Raw genomic sequence first — 18,412 nt, 5'->3', positions numbered from 1 at the left:
AGACCCCTTAATCAGCCATTTTCAAACATTCATCCAAACATGAGCATGACTAGGGAAAACATCACTATGGCTAATTCTAATCACTTGGAAACTTCACAACTGGTGCTCATTAAACACAGTTCGTAGCACAAACTTACAAATGGCTGCCCCATCAGGCTTCAATACTAAAGTGTCAGAAGTAAGCACCAATTTTTTCTTCTTTCTTTCTTCTGCTTTTTTTGGGTTTGTTGTTGGTTTGGTTTTGTTTTTTTTTTTTAATATATTGCTCTATTATGCTACTACTCTTCCAAGGGAAACAGAAATGAAAACATAACTGCACAAACAACCCCAATCTGTTAGACCTACAGGCTTGAAGAATGCTAACCACTGCCTGTTCTTCGTGGCCAGCAACAAACTAATAACAGCTTGCTTCCTAATCACTCTCATTAACACCAGACATCAGCTACTAGGTGATCTACTTTGACTTAAGAGTTTCACAGACACAAAATAAAAGCAAAAGGAAAACAATGAATGCAGCTCATAAGTAGCAGAAAAACTCAGATGGATGAAGGGTACCATCCTGACATCAAAACTGTTTCTACAAGCCCAGGCAACCAACAGTATGGGGTATGATGTGAGCTTTTCTGGCAACTGTCATCTTTCAAAAGCCTCTCATTCTTTCACCACCCTGCTATAAAGACACTTGCCCTGCTGGAATGTGACTTAATGGTAAGACAACATTATGCTGGAGAGGTTAGCAATATCCTGCAGTACTGCTGCAAGGAAATAGTTATTGCCTGTCACTGCATCCAGGCAGTATTATTAGACATTAAGACCAAGATAAGGGGAATATAAGAGACTGTCACAAAAGATAAAGATAAAAAGAATAGGGAAAATGAAGCTGCAGGCTACTACGAGTAGATCACAAGCCAGCTAAGACTCTCACTAATCCTTGAAAAATGAAGTTCAAAGAGTAGATTCAATATCATTCCCATTCATCCAGGACTTGATAGCATTCTTAGCCTGCAACTGTGTTAAAGATGATGAATATAATTAACATAAATTTCTCTGTGTCTGGAAGCAACATCCCAGTGCTAACTGCTCCAGAAACCTGTAACAGAGCGCAAAAAAACCAACACAGAAAGTGACCACCAAATTCCACAAAATTCAGGCCTGCCTTGAAAGCTTGTTTTGAGAAGGTCCATCTTCATCAAAAACAACGAGGCAGAGCCATATGAGCCAAGAAACAGAGGCAGAGGAAACAGCATCAAAACCACCAATAAAAGGGTTCTGGGAAGAAAACAACAAAGGCAGGTATGTACAACAAATAGCAATCCTGCTTTTAATATCTTTATCTGAACTCAAATAACAAATAACTAACAAAAATGTTATTTGTAGCTGCTCAAGAGAGGCAGATAAAACTGTCCCATCTAAGACTTCCAAAAAGGATTGCTGCTTTTTCTGCAGTATACTGGTGTGTCATGGATCCTAAAAATCCATTTCTGTTGGCATTTAAGTGACGTGAAGAGCCCATATAGATTTGAGAATCTCCTACCATATCTTTTGTTAACCTCAAATGTAAACATCAGGACGATAAGGAGGAAAATGAGGGAAAAAAAACCCAAATGAAAACAAAACAAAACAAAAAAACCCAAACCCAAACCTAACTGCTTTTAGAAACCTTGTGGTACAGATATGCTACCCTTCTACCACTACACCAAAAGGCTACCATTGATCAAGTCATCTCTTACCCACCTTCACTATGCCCTATCAGAACTTAGCACTTGGCATCCCATCCATCCTGAGGTGTCAGCTTAAGCTACAGTCACCCTATAGAGTAAACCTCTTTCCTTACTTCTAGGATTCCCTATGCTTCTCTCTCCACAATGACAGAACTTGTCTTGCTGTTCTGGAGCTGTCAATCAAAAGCTCCATACTTATTTCAAGTCTCAGAAAAAAAATTTTAGCCATTCCAATCTCTCCTTTCTCCTGCCAAGAAAACCTGGCTCCTGTTTGAAGGAGTTTCTTTTGCAAAAGTTGAAGGTTGTCACAGGAAGGAAAAACCACTCCGAAATACATGAATCCACAGTGAACAGCTAGGAAGGAGAGCAGTAAAGACCAAGACTGGCTGTACAGAGCCCGAGTTCTACCCGTGTGCTCTTAGTAGTTGATGTACTAAGGGAAAACAGCAGGTGCATTGTGAATTGACTGCATTTCTGCAGATTAGCGTTCCCATTGCTGCGTCTCTAGCAAACAATGATCTAGAGTCAGACTGAGAAGGTAGAAATTGGATTTAAACACAAGCGTGGAATTCCTTCACAAAGGTAGGGAAGAAGTTACTTCAGTAAGTGGTAATCTCCAACCTCTCTCCCCCCTCACTCAAACTCAAACCCTTCCAAATCTCTTTCCATCTCAGCCATTAAGCAAACCACATGCTTATTCTCACCATGACACACAACTCCCATCCCAAAACCCACTTCCACCATTCCACTTGAGAATAGGGATAACAGAATCCCAAACCAAACCTACTACCCAAGTGCACACTACTGAGTAACCACACTGCCACAGCCATTGTCTCCCCTTTTCTCTCTGATAATAACATCAGTTCAGACACAATTGCTTCGAAGCAGCTTCTAATTAATATTTACAGGTACCAGTGCACAAGTCAGGGTTATTAAAGAAGCTAACAAGAAAAGATGCTTTACATGAAAACATTCCAAAAGAATGGTGAATGCCTGGATGTCTCGCATGAATGTTTAATCAGCTGTGCACTTTTCTTCTTAATACATAAAAAAGTTAAACCAAAATGCCAGCTTGAAGTGGAGCACTAACTCTGACACCAAACAGACTCCCAAACCAAACACTGCACTGATGGAAGAGGCAAAAAAGAATCTACCATGCTATTCTCCAAAAGAAATGAAAACGGTATTCAAGAAACCAGAAGTGAGACTTAGAGCTTTAATGCAGTGGCACTCAGCTGGCAGGTTGCAATCTTAGAACCTTTTAAGGCAAGAGGCTATTGGAGAAACTTAGATTTAGCAGTTCTTGCTGTGACAGTGTCAATAAAGCAACCAAAAAAGGCAGAAGACAGGCATGGTGGATACTCATGTATCTTATGCACTTAGGAAGAGACCCCTGCAAGATGCCTATCTGAGAAACCACAAGTCTTGGTCCAGAACATGCCTTAAACAAAACGATTTTAAGTTGACAAACAAAGCCAAATAACGTCACCCTGAACCTTGTAAGCTTTCCATAAGTGATTCATCATCTCTGCAAAGCAAGAGCCTGCTTCCACAAAACCAGAATGCCTGTTATGGTCTCAGTAAAACAGTGCCTACAGTGCTCATATTCTCTGTCTGGGTGCTCAGTGATGTCTCAAAAGAAATTAAAAAAATAAAGCAACAAAACAGTATTTCAGGCCTGTGAGGTAAAGCCCTTCTTGTTGTAGAGACACAATAAAGACCCTCCTAGTCTGTGACAGTGGCACAACTGAATGGATCCACCCCAGCACAGATCCTCCTGGGAGGAAGGAAAAAGGAGAGGACAGAAACAGGAAAAGCTGCAGACATTAAAAAAGTGTAACCTTCAAGCTCCTTCATATCTATGTTCTACCAGGCAGCCCACTCTCAAAAGCAAACGGAGGAGTCAGCCACAGTCACACCTTTAGCCTTGGCTTGAAAGCCTTTACAGAACTGTAGTGAAGGACTTGAGCAAGGCTTTCAGACAGCAAGGTGGTGCACTGTCCTATATATCTGCTTTTCAGTCTGACAGATAAAAAGAACCTGTATTTGTTCCCACGCTTACTGCAGACAAGAAGGGACATAGATGGCCGAATTCATCTGCAGAAACACCTTCACATTCTGATTATGGTGACAGATTTAGAATTACACATGAAAAAAAATTAGCTTGCGCTATCTGAGGAGTCCTAGAAGCATCACCCACAGCCTCCAGCATCAGAGCCATTCCAGACTAAAGGAAGTCTCTAGAAGAGACCAAAACTTGTTGACAAAGTCAAAAGAAAATACAGTTTAGCTCTAAAAATCTAAATTTACTATATGATCCAAACATAAGACACTCAAAAAAGACCTTGAAATTAGAAAGTTCAACATCTATGACTTGTCTATAAAGAATCTATTTTTACCAGTTATGCTGGAAGACTAAAGTGACGTCATTCTCCATTCATTCTTATCCCAGAATACAAGAAGCTTTTTCATTTTAGCTTAGGATTCTGCTAAAGCTAACCTTAAAACCCACTCATATCAATTTATCTGTTAATAACCTAATATTACAATCTGTATATACATTACAAACTGTATTAAATGCTTTCATGCAGACATGACTAAGTTTACAGTTGTCAGTTGTATTCAATAAGCAGTAAGATGACAACAGTGACAGGTTAAACACAGGCAGCACATGTACAGAGATAACATCTTATTAGACCAAATAACACAGTTACAGCTTGTGTCTTCCTCCTCCTTCCCTGTCCATAATAGAAGGATATTACTAATATCTGCAAAAAACACCCTAATTCACATTCTTAGACCAACACTACTGCTATTGCTATCACAAACTAAATATATTTATGAATGAATTCAAATGAGATTCTGGAGAAACTGCATGAAGAAAGTGATACCATTAGACTGACACACAGGAGGAGAGGCTTTAGCTTAAATTTAGAGGCCATATGCACACAAACAGTGCAGAGGACAAGTTTTTCATGCCCCTTACTAGGTCATTAGGTAAGCAAAACTGAAAAGATATAATAATGAATCTTAGAGGGAAAAAAACAACTCAGATGCCCACAAAAGATGAGAGCTGAGGAAGGCTTGTCTCCCAGGCACCCTGCACAAGCACAAGGGTCACTCCCTGCCCAGAGCTCTACGTATAGTAGAACCAACTGGTGTTTAATGCCCCTTACACCTTTCTCCTAATCTCTAGGAAAATGAAAGGAAAGAGAGTATTTAGCAATTACATTAACCAGTTTAGAAAGACAAAGCATCAAGACAATTTGCCATGGCTTTTATATTAAACAAAATTCACTGGATTCCAGGAGAAAACCATGAGCTGCAGACAGCTAGACACAGTACCAACTCCCTGTCCTACATCAGATCTGGAGAAGCAGGGAAGCCAGAGCATTGAGATCAGAGTGAGAAAGAAATACACAAAGAAATGCATGACTCTGCTCAGGTGAGCAAGCAAAGAAGGAGGGATACAGGAGCCAAAAGGAGGAGCAAGAACTCTGTACAAGAGATTTCATTGTGAAGTGTCAGCAGAAGAAATGAAATGAGTCATGAGACAAGTTCCAGCTCTAAGGACCCCTGCACAGCAGCTCCCTCTAATCAGCCAGGAGAAATAATGAAGCAGAGAAGGAAAAAGACAGCATGTCTTGAATGCACAGAGCAGAATTCAATATGGAATATTCAACTAACAAATTCAGCCACTGCACAGTAAGGAATAAACACTTCTTTTTGCTCAGTATGAAATGAAAGACAACCTTAGCATGGCTGATTGAATTGCTGCCCTGACTGGGTGCTCCTCCTGTGTGAATATTATCTGCAGGGGAACACAACTGTCTGCGTGCATTTGCCTGGCTCTGTGAACAAAGAACTTACCATCTTTTCTTTTCCCAGCAGAACAAGCCACTCCAGACAAATGAAATGGAATAACGGAAATATTGAGGTCTGTGCTTGTGACACACCCGCCTCACAAAATGGGCCCAGCAGCCACCATATTTCTGCTCTTCCAGACCACGAAGCTGCTTGGGAAAAGCTACTAGGCAGTGACTTCTGCATTATCTCCCCTCATTTACATCTTAACAAACAAGGCCACAATGACAGGGGAAGACATTCACTCACCCTGTACTTCTGAATATTTAATTGCTAGAGCATGAAATGACAGCTTCACAGAACAACATTCTAAGGAAAAAAAGTATCACCACTTAAAAAGTCAGAAAGGGATTAATATCTTGCTTTTCTGGGAATAGTTAGTGTTACCAGTATCCTTCACAAAGGGACTTCACTCTGACACAAAGGACATGGAGCTTTAACAACATGCCATCTCAAGTATGTACCACTGCAGCAAGTGAACATGAAAGTTACGATAGTAGCAAAGTTGACAGCATTCTCTGCTGGCAGCAGCAACATAAAAGCCCAGATTTTTGAGGCGTTCACAGCGTCCATCAAACACAAATCCCTACTACACTACACCGTAGACTACTTCTATGACCACGCTCAGAATCATCCTATGTTTTAATCACAATATACACAAAGGGAGAAAAAATTCAGTGAAATACTTGAAGTACTCAGGGAAAAATCCTGCATTTAAAAGGAAATGACTGAAGACAGATTAGAAAGGTCATATTCTCTTTTCTGCTAAAATGAATTTTAATCTAAATTCCTGAGCTTTTGGTCTCCATGGCATCTAAACAATCCGCTACTACACTTCCATTTATTGGAAAGGGTTTGCAATAAATTTGTTTGCCGGGTTTATACTGGGTATCACTTGAAGTCCAAAAGCAGATGCTGGAAAGCAGACTTTAAAAGTTTGTCAGGAGAACCACTCAGAAGGAAATACAGTGGCTTACAGGAGTGCTCTTCTAAGGTTTGGAGGCAGAGTCATTCCTCACTTTGACACAAGAGGCCATTTGCTCTCCTTACAGGAAACTAAGCCTTAACTTAACACAGATTCATAATCACCAAGTCTTCCAAAAAAACAATCCCAGGAACTTCAACTAATTTGACAAAGTTGTACAGATAGAGCAAGTAAAAGTAACAGAACATGTTTGGCTGTCTCCTACAGACTTAGACCAAAGAACTAACTCCTGCAAAGGCTCTTAGTGGTTCCTGTTCTGTCTCAATATTTGAAGGCTCTAATAAACTCTTGGCTCCCTATCTGTTCCATGGGAGAAAAAGATTCTCCTTTTCTTTATTTAACCAGTCTTTTAAATCTGGTTGAGATAGCTTGATGTGTTGAAGGTAGCCTAAAGTATCTTTAATTTTCATAACAGAAATGACCAGACCCATTTGTAGCAATCACTGCTCTAATTATTCATTGAATGACTTGACTTAACCTGTTCCTGCAGGAAGCCTGAGATGTCTTTGATTGGTAAACAGTAGGAAGCCACAAAGCTGTCTTGTGCCAACAACAGACTCAAGCAAGAGGGCAAGGCAGCATGCACACTTACTCAAAATCTTCAAACTCCAGATCATTTCCCTCTACAGATGGGCTTGAGTTCTCTGAAGTGGAAGAAGAGGAGGACGAAGAGCGGAGACGGTTTTGTTGGTATCGCATAGAGCGTTGTCGAATACTGTCCCTTCGGGAAAGATACTGGATCATCCTCTGAGCATAATATGCAGCAGGAGACAACCTGAGGAAGAGAGAGATACACAAACGCTCGTTACACAAGTATAGAATAACAGCCAGTCCTGTTTTTCCTTTTGAGCTCCAAGTGCCAGGACAGTAACAGCATATCACAAAACTGGCTGTTTGCATTTTATGCGTAAGTAAGACAGTAAATAAAGAAAGCAAGTAGAAGTAATTTTCCCTTTATACGCTACACTCCCACGTGACTCCCTTGTTGTGCAAACAGAAGCACTACACAGTATCTATAGACAAAAATCTCATTCACAGCACAGAGAAGTTTGCTTCTCGGGACTCTTTGGAGCTCATTGTTTCATTTATTCCAGTTCACACAACTAACCCCAGCAAGCATCCCTGATAAGAATCAAGCCCACTCCCAATGTGAGTTCTGCTTGCAATGCCAAGCAGCAGCATTCAAATAAACATTGAAGGAAGGTGCTGTTGTCTTGAGGGTACTTAACAGGAGCACCATAAAGTATCAAGCAGGAGAAAAAAATGTTTACAGCTTTGTTTAACTACTTTGTAATCCAAATGGTAGGGATTTCATACAGTGGCAATTTCAACATACATGTAGTGGATCTGATAACAGGAGCATTAAAAGCCTTACATCCCACCTGAAAGGAAAACCTTCCTCTGCAATTAACTCTTAATTCTCTTTCATATATAACTTGGCCTTTGTTTGCATCAGCTATCACGTGCAAGTATTACCCCCTTCCTTGATGCTAGACAGGTAAAAAACACACTCTCTTTTCCTAACCTGCATATATCCACAGCTCCTAGCACATGTTTTCTGTGACTCAGTTACTTGGTATTAGAGTCCAGACACCTCAGATGCTTGAATAATCATTTCTTTAGTCTTATTGGGATTAGACTTGAACTCTAATTTGGGGAAGGAGAGGAGAGGAGAGGAGATGACAACACATACACCCCACCCCCCAAGTAATTAGACATTAAGATGTCTATTCCTTCTTTACCTTCTCGCTACCCTCGGCTTCCATACATGTGTTTGATTTTGTTCTTTTTTATTCAAATCAAGTTACCAGACTGGTACTTCCCAGGGTCATGAAAATACAATCTCATTTCCTGCAAAGGCACCATGGGCAAGAGACGGATAACGGAGAGAGCAGCCCTAATTTTTAATCTATAAATGAAAGTGTGAACAGCTTGAAACAAGGAAAAATAAAACAAAAAAACTCAAATGAACAGTGAATTCCAAGGGATAGTCTAGAGATGAAAATATACTCATTTGCAATCACAAAGAGAGGTGGCCTGTCTGCCTTACAGGAGTGCTACCTATCTTCAGAACTGAGTTTCAAGCTAAATTCATCCTACAGTGGACCTCATCGTCAGCCACGAAGATTCTTAAAGATACGTTTAACTTTATAGCAACCAATACCACACAATTTCACTGTGTTACACTACAGCCAACAACAAAAATGCAACTCCATAATCATCTCTGATAATATGATTGTTAGAAGGCTTTTTGTTTTTTCTCCCTTCCAGAGGCTGTGCTGATTTTATGGGAATGTACTGGGAATAAGATTTTGCTTATATATGGATAACACTCACATCCACAACAGCATGAGCAGCAAACAATCAAACCAGGTCTGACAGAGTGCTCTGCTACTATCCCTAAAGTCATATTTCAATGGAAAACTACATTTAATAGTATTTCTAGAGACTGCTCCCTAGAGTAGCACAAAAGAAATGTACTAGTTCTTCAAGGGATAGATTGTATTAACATTGTTTTGGCTGCAGATGCCCGAAGACATTCAATCTCCTATTCCACCATACATTCAGGGCATATAAGCAAAGGAGAAGGTAGCAAGAAAGAAGGAATTAGAAGTCATGTAGACACAAAGAGAGAGTGTCTTCCCTAAGGTAAGCTCCCTGTACTCTACTAGGCTGCCATCTCGGTAAAGAGGCAAGTTTAGCAGACAAGCTACAGGCTCAAGGGTCTAAAAACTTAATCAATAAGCAGCAAAAGGATAAGAGGAACCACACACTCAATTTGGTTTGGATTCCTCCTGGATCTTTTATGCACTGTTTGATGAGTTAAAGCTGTTTATGCTTACATAACGTCGAAGGCTTTGCTGTACAAACACAGCACTTCTCTCTACTCCCCTGAAGACTTAATAGGCCAAGTATAAAAAAAGCAAGGCATTACAGCAGTGCACTCATAAATGAGGAGCTGTTCTCCTTTTTGGCCTTTTCCGTAAGCCAAAGTCTCCACTTACACCTAAAAATAAGTCTACAGCATAATATGTGCATATAGAGAAAGAAAGGAACATGGAAACAAGGCAACACTGGAAAACATGAACAGGGGTCTCAGCACTCCAACAGTGTAATCACTGAAACTTTTTTCTTTGCTAATATCACACCAAGGGAGAGTTTTCCAGAAGGATATGAAGAATGAGTTTTGCAGACATTCAGTCCTCTCAAATTATGCAGCACATCACAAGAAAAAACGCAATGCTGCTTGTTAGAAGAACAAGAAAGAGTAGGCAATAAAGACTGGCCATAATAGATGATGAGAAGCCAGATTCAACTTCCTGACAGCACACAGTATGTAGACTGGATAGACTGTGAAAAAGATTTCCAAAGAGAAGACAACAGGCTTACATCTGATACAGAGAGAAAGGTGCATAGGATAAAATACAAAAGGGCAGAGGAGAAACATATTCAAAGCAATAGGCTAAGGAATTAATCTTTGCAGATGAGTGCATGCAGGGGAAAAAAATTGTATTTGTCAGGCTGTATCTGTCTTTGGAATACAGTTATGACACAAATCAGAACGCCAGAACTGAGAGCCAGTGTAAGAGATTTAGCTGCCCTAGGGAGAATAGAAGGTTGCAAAGCAGAATAAGAAACACCGGTTAATATTAAACATATCTCTTCAGTTCATTCAGTTATTGAACACAGCTGTAAGTCAACTCCTGACCAAAGTTAGTCTACCAGCTGGCTAAACACATGCCAGTCACAGCAGGCTGCCTAGTCCACTTATTTCTCACTTGTGCTTCTAACAAAGCAGTGGCAAAACACAGATAAAGGTTATCCAGTGATTCTTAAACCAAGTTTGCATCCACAGGACAGTAGGCTGTATTTGACAACACCACAGGAGCTAAATTAACCTAGTCTCTGAGGTGACTGGTCCCCGTTTACTGGAGCAGATGGTTCAGAGGAAGAGAGGCTATGCTGCCACAAATGACTGCCACAAAACAAGGCACTGACTGGGAGAACTGCTGCAGTGCAATAACCAGAACTAAACAGCTTCTGTCTCATCCAACAACCATGTCATGTAGAGGCAGTGCATTCTCTAGGCACTCAGTGCTGCTGGCTGGCCAGTGAAAACTGGAATTGAGGGAAGGAAATGTTTTGCCAGCATTAGTAAAGTTCAAGTATCTTGCTCTAAATGGCATCATGAGTACCAAAGAGTGAGCTATTACATAGCACCGTGACCTCAGCTACAGCCAGATATCCAATACAGCTGGCCATATTTATGGACAACATGAAAATTTTTACACGAAGGCTGCTTCTCTTCACCCTCCCCCATTTTAGTATCTTCTAAGGAAGTATATTTAGGAAAAAAAAAAAATCACAAGAATGTCAACTTGAGAATGTCTAGACCCAGTTCCCGAAGACAGCCACAAGAATTGGTATATCTGCATCCAAGAGCATTGTCCTGCTGCGCAGACCCCCAAGCTTCCTTGCATTTCGGAAGTACTGACACCACTCATCAGCCCTGCCTTGATGCTGATGGCCAGGATGTTCACTGACATTATTACAGCTCACACCTCTAAACGTCTCTCAGCAAGCAGATATGTTTTAAAGGGGTTATCTGATTGGTGTCATTAATTTCCTTGGTGATATCAATGGTGGCATACATACCACCAATCCTTGAGCTGAAGGCAATGCTGGTAGCAGACACCAACTTTTGGTTGCTTCCATTCCACTTAAGCCTTCAACTCACAGGCAACATCCAGCCTGAGGGGTCTCTTTCCCAGTAACTTTCTAGCAGCTTCAAATTTTTTTCTAGAGACTTATCTACCAAACACCCTTGTGATGCTTTATATATGCAGTCTGGGAGCATCTTTTTGAGTATTTCTATTTAAAAGAAAAAAAAACCCCAAAACTTAGCTGTTCTTTGATGACAGTTTTATTTGATTCCTCTGCAGATTGTTTTCTAAGCTCAGTACGTATGGAAACTGTGGAGAATGACAGAACAGCCAAGCTGATCTTAGAGAAGTTCAGCAAGGCCACTGAGAAAGACTGCTGAAGTCTACATCAGAATATTCATTCTAAATCTGAGGGAACTTCAAAAAATATTCTCCCTGCCTCATTCCTGACCTAGGTTATTCAAATATAGCACCATTACGGACAGTAGATGCAGAAACAAAACTAACACACACACACTCTTAAAAATAAATGCTTCAGATCATGGAGTTTAAAAAAACAAAACAAAACAAACCCCCTCCATTGGAGACAGCTTGGTCTTAAGGAGGTATATATATTTTCCTTGGGGGTCGGTATTGGGACCAGTGCTATTTAACATCTTTGTTGGCGACACGGACAGTGGGATTGAGTGCACCCTCAGCAAGTCTGGTGATGACACCAAGCTGTGTGGTGTGGGATCAACACATGGGAGGGAAGCAATGCCATCCAGAGGGACCTTGACAGGCTTGAAAGGTGGGCCCATGTGACCCTCATGAAGTTCAACAAGGCCAAGTGCAAGGTCCTGCGCATGGGTCAGGGCAATCCCAAGCACAAATACAGGCTGGGCAGAGAACGGATTGAGAGCAGCCCTGAGGAGAAGGACTTTGGGAGTATTGGTTGATGAGAAGCTCAACATGACCCAGCAATGTGTGCTTGCAGCCCAGAAAGCCAACCGTATCCTGGGCTGCACCAAAAGAAGCATGACCAGCAGGTTGAGGGCAGTGATTCTCCCCTTCTGCTCTGCTCTCATGAGACCCCACCTGGAGTACTGCATTCAGCTCTGGGTCCCCCAACATAAGAAGGATGTGGACCTGTTGGAGCAAGTCCAGAGAAGGGCCACGAAGATGATCAGAGGGCTGGAGCACCTCTCCTATGAAGACAGGCTGAGAAAGTTGGGGTTGTTCAGCCTGGAGAAGAAAAGACTCTGGGGAGACCTTATAGCAGCCTTCCAGTACCTGAAGGGGACCAACAAGAAAGCTGCAGAGGGACGTTTTACACAGGCATGTAGTGATAGGACAAGGGATAATGGCTTTAAACTGAAAGAGGGTAGATTTAGATTAGATATAAGGAAGAAATTCTTCACTCTGAGGGTGGTGAGACACTGGAACACGCTACCCCGAGAAGTTATGGATGCCCCATCCCTGGAAGTGTTCAAGGCGAGGTTGGATGGGGCTTTGAGCAACCTGGTCTAGTGGAAGGTGTCCCTGCCCATGGCAGGGGGCTTGGAACTAGATTAGCTTTAAGGTCCCTTCCAACCCAAACCATTCTATGATTCTATGATTTTTAATATATATTTAAACACACATACACACAGAGATATATATAGATGTATGTTTATTTCACCTTTGTTTCACTCTTCTACTTTGTTATTTAAGAACATCTGAAAGTCATAACATTCTGCTACAAACTTCTGATGCCACAAAAAAACCTCAAAATGCAGTAACACTCCTTTTAATCACATCCCCAATTTCTAACAAGTTAAAAGTTAAAAGGGACAGTTAAAAAGATCTTACTAGCCTAGCACACCAGTAAGTTTTATGGCAGGAGACTCTGATCTTACCCCAGTCAAACTTCCAGCTCATGCTGATTATGCATCTATGAATCCCATCCTCTGAAAAGGACAGTGGCACTTACTGGAGCAAATTCACCCTCTTAGAAGTTTTAACACCGGACTTTTCTTCCAAAGCTCCTTATAAACTCAAGCTGCTATAGCTTCTACCACAACCTAAAAACACTTGAACTGTCACATGAAGAGCATCATATCAGTTCAAAAACGGCTTCAAGTAGAAAAATACTTTTTACAATGCTCCTTATGCTAGGAAATGTCTCAGGCAGTGATCCCTTTTCATACATTTTATTGGGCTTCATCATAGTAGGGATCTGACAGAAGCCGGGGGGGGGGGGGAGGGTGTAGAAAAAAAAAAGAATTCAGTAACCTAGGCAGGCCCTCCTCCTTTTCATTTTTAAAAGGCAGCTCCAGGAGAGCCAGAATCAGTTCTTACAATCTCTGCTCAATGAATCTGTCTGCTTTGGATTATGCATTCCAGAAATAAGGAATGGTGCACTTCCAGACATTTAGCAGCTCTTGACATTCATAAATTGACCTGAATGTAGCAATACCTTTTAATTAACATTTGTAAAATATCATTTTCATCTTTCCAGGTAAATCAATCCCTTTACCTGTCATTTAATCAATTGCCGTTTAGAAAGCTTTTACATTTATCAGCATCATTCTGACATGCAGTTGCCAAGACCTTTTGCAGTTACCTAGGCTGGTTTCCCAATGACCCCACATACAGGTAGCACACTCCACCTTACTTTCACCTCGCTACAGTTTTATTTACATCATTCCTGAGCCTTTGCATTATCTTTACAAAGCAACGTTCTTCACAATAAATGGGAAAAAAGCCTAATATGACACTTCGCCTCTACAAGGCTTTATCTACAGAGACAGTTAGCAAGGAGCTATCTACCAGCATAATTATACCATGTGGCCAGTTTGCAACATAGCCTTTTATTTCAAAACTTGTACTTAGAGCATCATCTATATAAAAATGCAGATTTTGTTGTTAATGATGTAAAAAAGAACAAGATTTAAAAAAAGAAACACCCCACAACCAAAACAAACCTCCTTCAGCAACTTAGATATTTAATTTTCATACACTGGTATTCCTGTACTCTCCTTTATGATAAATCCTAGCAGCCTTCCGTTCATGCAGCTATGCCAGAGGTTCCCTAAGAGGCTAACTCAGATATATTTTACACTTACTGAATTTTCCTCATTCATAGCTTTGTTAAACCCATCTAAAGAAAGCTTATTTGTCACGATTTATTCTTTGAAAGCTTCCAAAGCTGCTTGCTGTTCACGATTCTATCATTTCTTCTGACAGAGTCTGTGGGTCACATTATCCCATCTGTTGCTTTCTTAATACACTAAGTAGAAACTGCAAAGATCACTCCTTTCCATTTTTGATAACTCTGCCATGTTTGCTTTTTCTAGTCCTCAAACACTCCCACCTCTTCTGGAGATTAAGCAGCACTACAGGTGTTTCTATGTCTAATGTCAATGATTCATGACTCTTCAGAAATAAATGTCAGTATTTTGTTCTTAGTTAAGTATACTTAACATCCTGGTTATGCTCTCTCATACTGGTACATTTATGGAGGCATTCCACTCTTCCAAGCGCACTGCCTGCTCACACCAGCTCCTAACTGCCTTTACTGCATTCTCCCTTACTCCTGAATAGACTATTTGTTTTTTCTTCATTTTTCTTCAAAATAAATTTGAAATTTGTTGATATCATGTCATTTACTATTGGACCTGCTTGCAGGTGTTCTCTGTGTAGTGTTCTCCTAGTGTTCTCCATCCCAAATGACTTCAGGGATCCTTATGTGCTTACATCAACAGCAATTTCTTCCTCTGTTCCTCATTTGTTCCCAGACTTAACAGCACCATTCTCATTTGGTTTGCACCCTGCCCCCTTGGCAAGTCATTGATAAGGAGATGGGCCCAATATTAGAACCATTCCCAAAGGATTCAGTGAGTTACACCAAGTTATGCTTTTGTCTATGAAACTTAAATGCATTTAGCTCTTACCTGGCCGGATCTGGGTAGATCGGATGTTCCCGGGACCCTGCTCCATCGTAGCGAGATAATGAAATGAGGGAAGACTCCAGCAACCTCCTAGAAAGGAAAAACAAATGACGAAGTCAAAGATCATTCAGGAACATCCCACTTATTTATGCCCTACTTTCTGAAACCTCTTAAGACTATTTCTATCATCAGTGCAGAGAATTCTGCAACAAACTGAACCACTCACTGATGGCATAAGCGTCTTCACCACATAGCTATTCCAAGTGTAATATTCTCACTGCACAGGAGAATATATGCATCGATGTACAATATATACCTCGAGTAAGAAACAAGAGTGGTCCCAAACCCGCTTCCAAGTTTCAAGAGAAACATACAGATGCTAATTCTCTTTTGGAGACAAGCCATCCCAATTTGTCAGGTCCACAAACACTAACGCTGCACTGGCCATCTGTCAAATTGTTACCTACTCAAAGATGGATACACAGGGAATGGGCCAAGGAGCATGGGACAAAGAACACAGCTCAGCATGTGGGCTCTAAGGGCACTACTGGTGTTTATTCACAGCAAGATATTTAATCTTAGTCTTAAGGCTCAGAAAGAGTGGTTTTCAGCTACAAAAAAATGTTCATGTCTTCTGTATCTTAATCGGCCACAGGGAGAGATACCAAATATTCACTCAAGAAGTAAATGTATGCAAATGCAGCCAGACAGCTTGAATATGCAAGAAGCGAGTCTGAGTCATGAAGGCAGCAGAATCAAAAGAATATAGCAGGAACATGTCCTCCACCCTGGCTTCTACATGCACCTCTATCTAGCTTCTTGTCATAAAGCAGAGGATGGCATTGTTTCAAGACTGACTCATTCAAGCCTGTTGCAGCCATTAGATTAACAAGAGAGATGATCTGGGGCAGGTGTGAAGAGTAGAAAAATCAACTGCCAAAGTTTATATGGCTGCTGACTTCCCTTTCAAGTCTTTTTGCCTCGGAACTCCTGCTAAATTTCGTTTTCCAGTATTTGTAACTTAAATGAAAACTGTTGTAGTTTGAAAGTCAAAGAGGTCCAACACCACATCTGTTCTATTCACCCCACACACGATTGGCGAGAAAGATTTGAACCTATCAGTCTTAGCCCCACCACCCTAATTCACAGTTAGCATTTGCAATGTGGGACAGCAAGCATCAACACAGGAAGCAGGAAGAAGGACCAGATATAATCCATGCCCAACTTCCCATTTCTAGCCAGACAGAGATAGCAGAAATGCAAATGAGATGTTTTTTCCAGTAGCAGCCCCCCCATCAGGATCTCAAGACAACTTTTCACTGCCTTCCAGCAATTAAAACAAACAAAAAATACCCCTAAACCCCCCCCCTTCAATTTCACATTATAAATCTAGAATACAGAAAACAGCAAGAGATTGCTCCAGTTACTTGGAAAGGCATGTGTCAGTTCGAGAGACTCAGTACTTGCTGCAAAGCACTGGGACTCTACAGAAGGCAAGAAATCCTGTCCGCTCTGGCACGAAGTTGCTTGGCAACCATTTGTCTTATTCAAGAACAGTTATTAAATCTCTTAAACTTTGAGATGAATTAATTCCCCAGGTTATTGAGTCAAAAGCTCTAACTTTCAACAATGCTAGATATTAGGAATCCCTTGGCTCCCCAGAAAGTTATCATACTTCAATCCTGCCTTACCAAACCCTCTCTCCTGCTTCAAACATAAAAGTCAATATATGCAAAAGCGGCTAATCCAGAACAAACAGCTTTATGAGCTATACCTGAAGTCCTATACCTATGAGGTACATCTATCACCTGCATCATATATAAACTGCTTTTATTCCTTCTGGGGGTAAAGGTAGACAGATTAGAACTAGCAGAAGGGATATTCTAACTATTCAGTCAGTTGGCCCCTTTCTAAACCACTGGATCAGAGTTCAGAGACTGGGTTACTGCCACTGCAACACCAACATGTTTTTTAGAGGTCTGCTCTTCAGAGCTGCTTATGCAGAGCACTCCAAAGACAGCAGTTTGCAAGCAGCCTGGATGTGCTGAGGCTGCCACCCTACTCGACCGTCGTGCCTAATCACTGGACTTAATTAGGGAGAAAGAGGTCCCACAGGACACAGAGCCTGGCAGGGCCACAACCCTAGACACAGCAGCTGCCTCCTTACAGGTGCAAGCAACCTACACACAACGCAAGTGGCTTGTTTGACACCGTTTCCCTGCAATGCCTACAGCGTCCTGATAAGGTGCACACACAAGTAATCAAACTCATCATCCCTGTCAAAAGTCTTGGCACCTATACACTACACATGCCCACTCTTTCCCAACCTTTCAGGGTCTATCCACTAAATGACACAGCAAAATCAGAGCCACAAGGGAAGATGACCAGTCCATGCTGCATGGCCCAGCAGGCTCTGTTAGAAAGGAGTCTCCAGGTGTTGTCCAGCCATATTTCTCTTCTCACCTTTGGAAAGGCTGGCAATTGCCGGAGAAGAGCATCGACTCAGAGGGATTACCTTTGGAAAGCAGCCAGCAGCTGCACTGAAGGAAATCAAAATGTATACCAATCAGGGGGCACCAGAAGGGTGTGGAAGCAGGAGCAGGGCACACATTGTAGGAACTCGGTACAGGTCTGCCAGGAGTCCCTCTGCTTGGCTTGGGAACAGCACTTCAGGGAATCTACAGTTCCCACCTCTACACTCCATCTGATCCTTGAAATAAGGACTTGAAGAGCCTTGCTCTACCAGGTATCTGGCACCTCATACGAGAACTGGTATGTGTTACTTTAGTAAAATAAACCAACAGTTACCTGAGCCACAGGATGGCCAGGTATCTGGGTAAACAGATTTGCTATAGGCCTCACAACCCTGTGATTTTACCTGAACAACCTGCAGCTCCACCCCGTGATGCAACAGGAGCTGCTGCTGCTTTAGGAGCACCTCCTTCACCAGAAGGGCTCCCTAGGAGGACCAGCAGTTACGAGGTTTTGGGGAGCAGGGTAACAAATGCACTGCATTAAACACACTCCCCAGGACCCTTTCTGAGGCTGCGCTGTCCAAGTTGAACAGTCTCAGCTAAGACGGCCTTTCCAGCAGACCCTTCCACGACTGCTAAGACCAAACTCAGTTCCTGCACTATCTCATGCTGAGGCAGAAAAGCCACGTACTAGGGCCACATTCAGATCAAATGGACAAAGATAATTCAGTTAACAGTAACTGCTAAAAGCTATAGCTTATTTTAAGCCTGACTGGTAGTTCTTAATTGTCTT

At 41.5% G+C, this 18,412-nt stretch overlaps 1 protein-coding gene across 4 annotated transcripts in view; it reads right to left on the bottom strand.

Moving 5' to 3' along the window:
* The window catches only part of AMBRA1 (autophagy and beclin 1 regulator 1), a 137,260-nt gene that overhangs the window by 87,574 nt on the left and 31,274 nt on the right, over positions 1-18,412 (bottom strand). For all 4 annotated transcript variants that reach the window (XM_075712465.1, XM_075712464.1, XM_075712466.1 and 1 more), the window contains 2 exons: positions 15,149-15,235; positions 7,163-7,345 (listed from right to left, as the gene is read on the bottom strand). In XM_075712465.1, the coding sequence (XP_075568580.1) occupies positions 7,163-7,345; positions 15,149-15,235 (270 nt within the window). The remainder of the gene's footprint in view (positions 1-7,162; positions 7,346-15,148; positions 15,236-18,412) is intronic.

The sequence above is a fragment of the Pelecanus crispus genome, chromosome 6 (assembly GCF_030463565.1).
Source record: "Pelecanus crispus isolate bPelCri1 chromosome 6, bPelCri1.pri, whole genome shotgun sequence".
Lineage (NCBI taxonomy): Eukaryota > Metazoa > Chordata > Aves > Pelecaniformes > Pelecanidae > Pelecanus > Pelecanus crispus.
The sequence above is the reverse complement of the archived record's forward strand: the minus strand, read 5'-3'. Positions and strand labels throughout refer to the sequence as shown.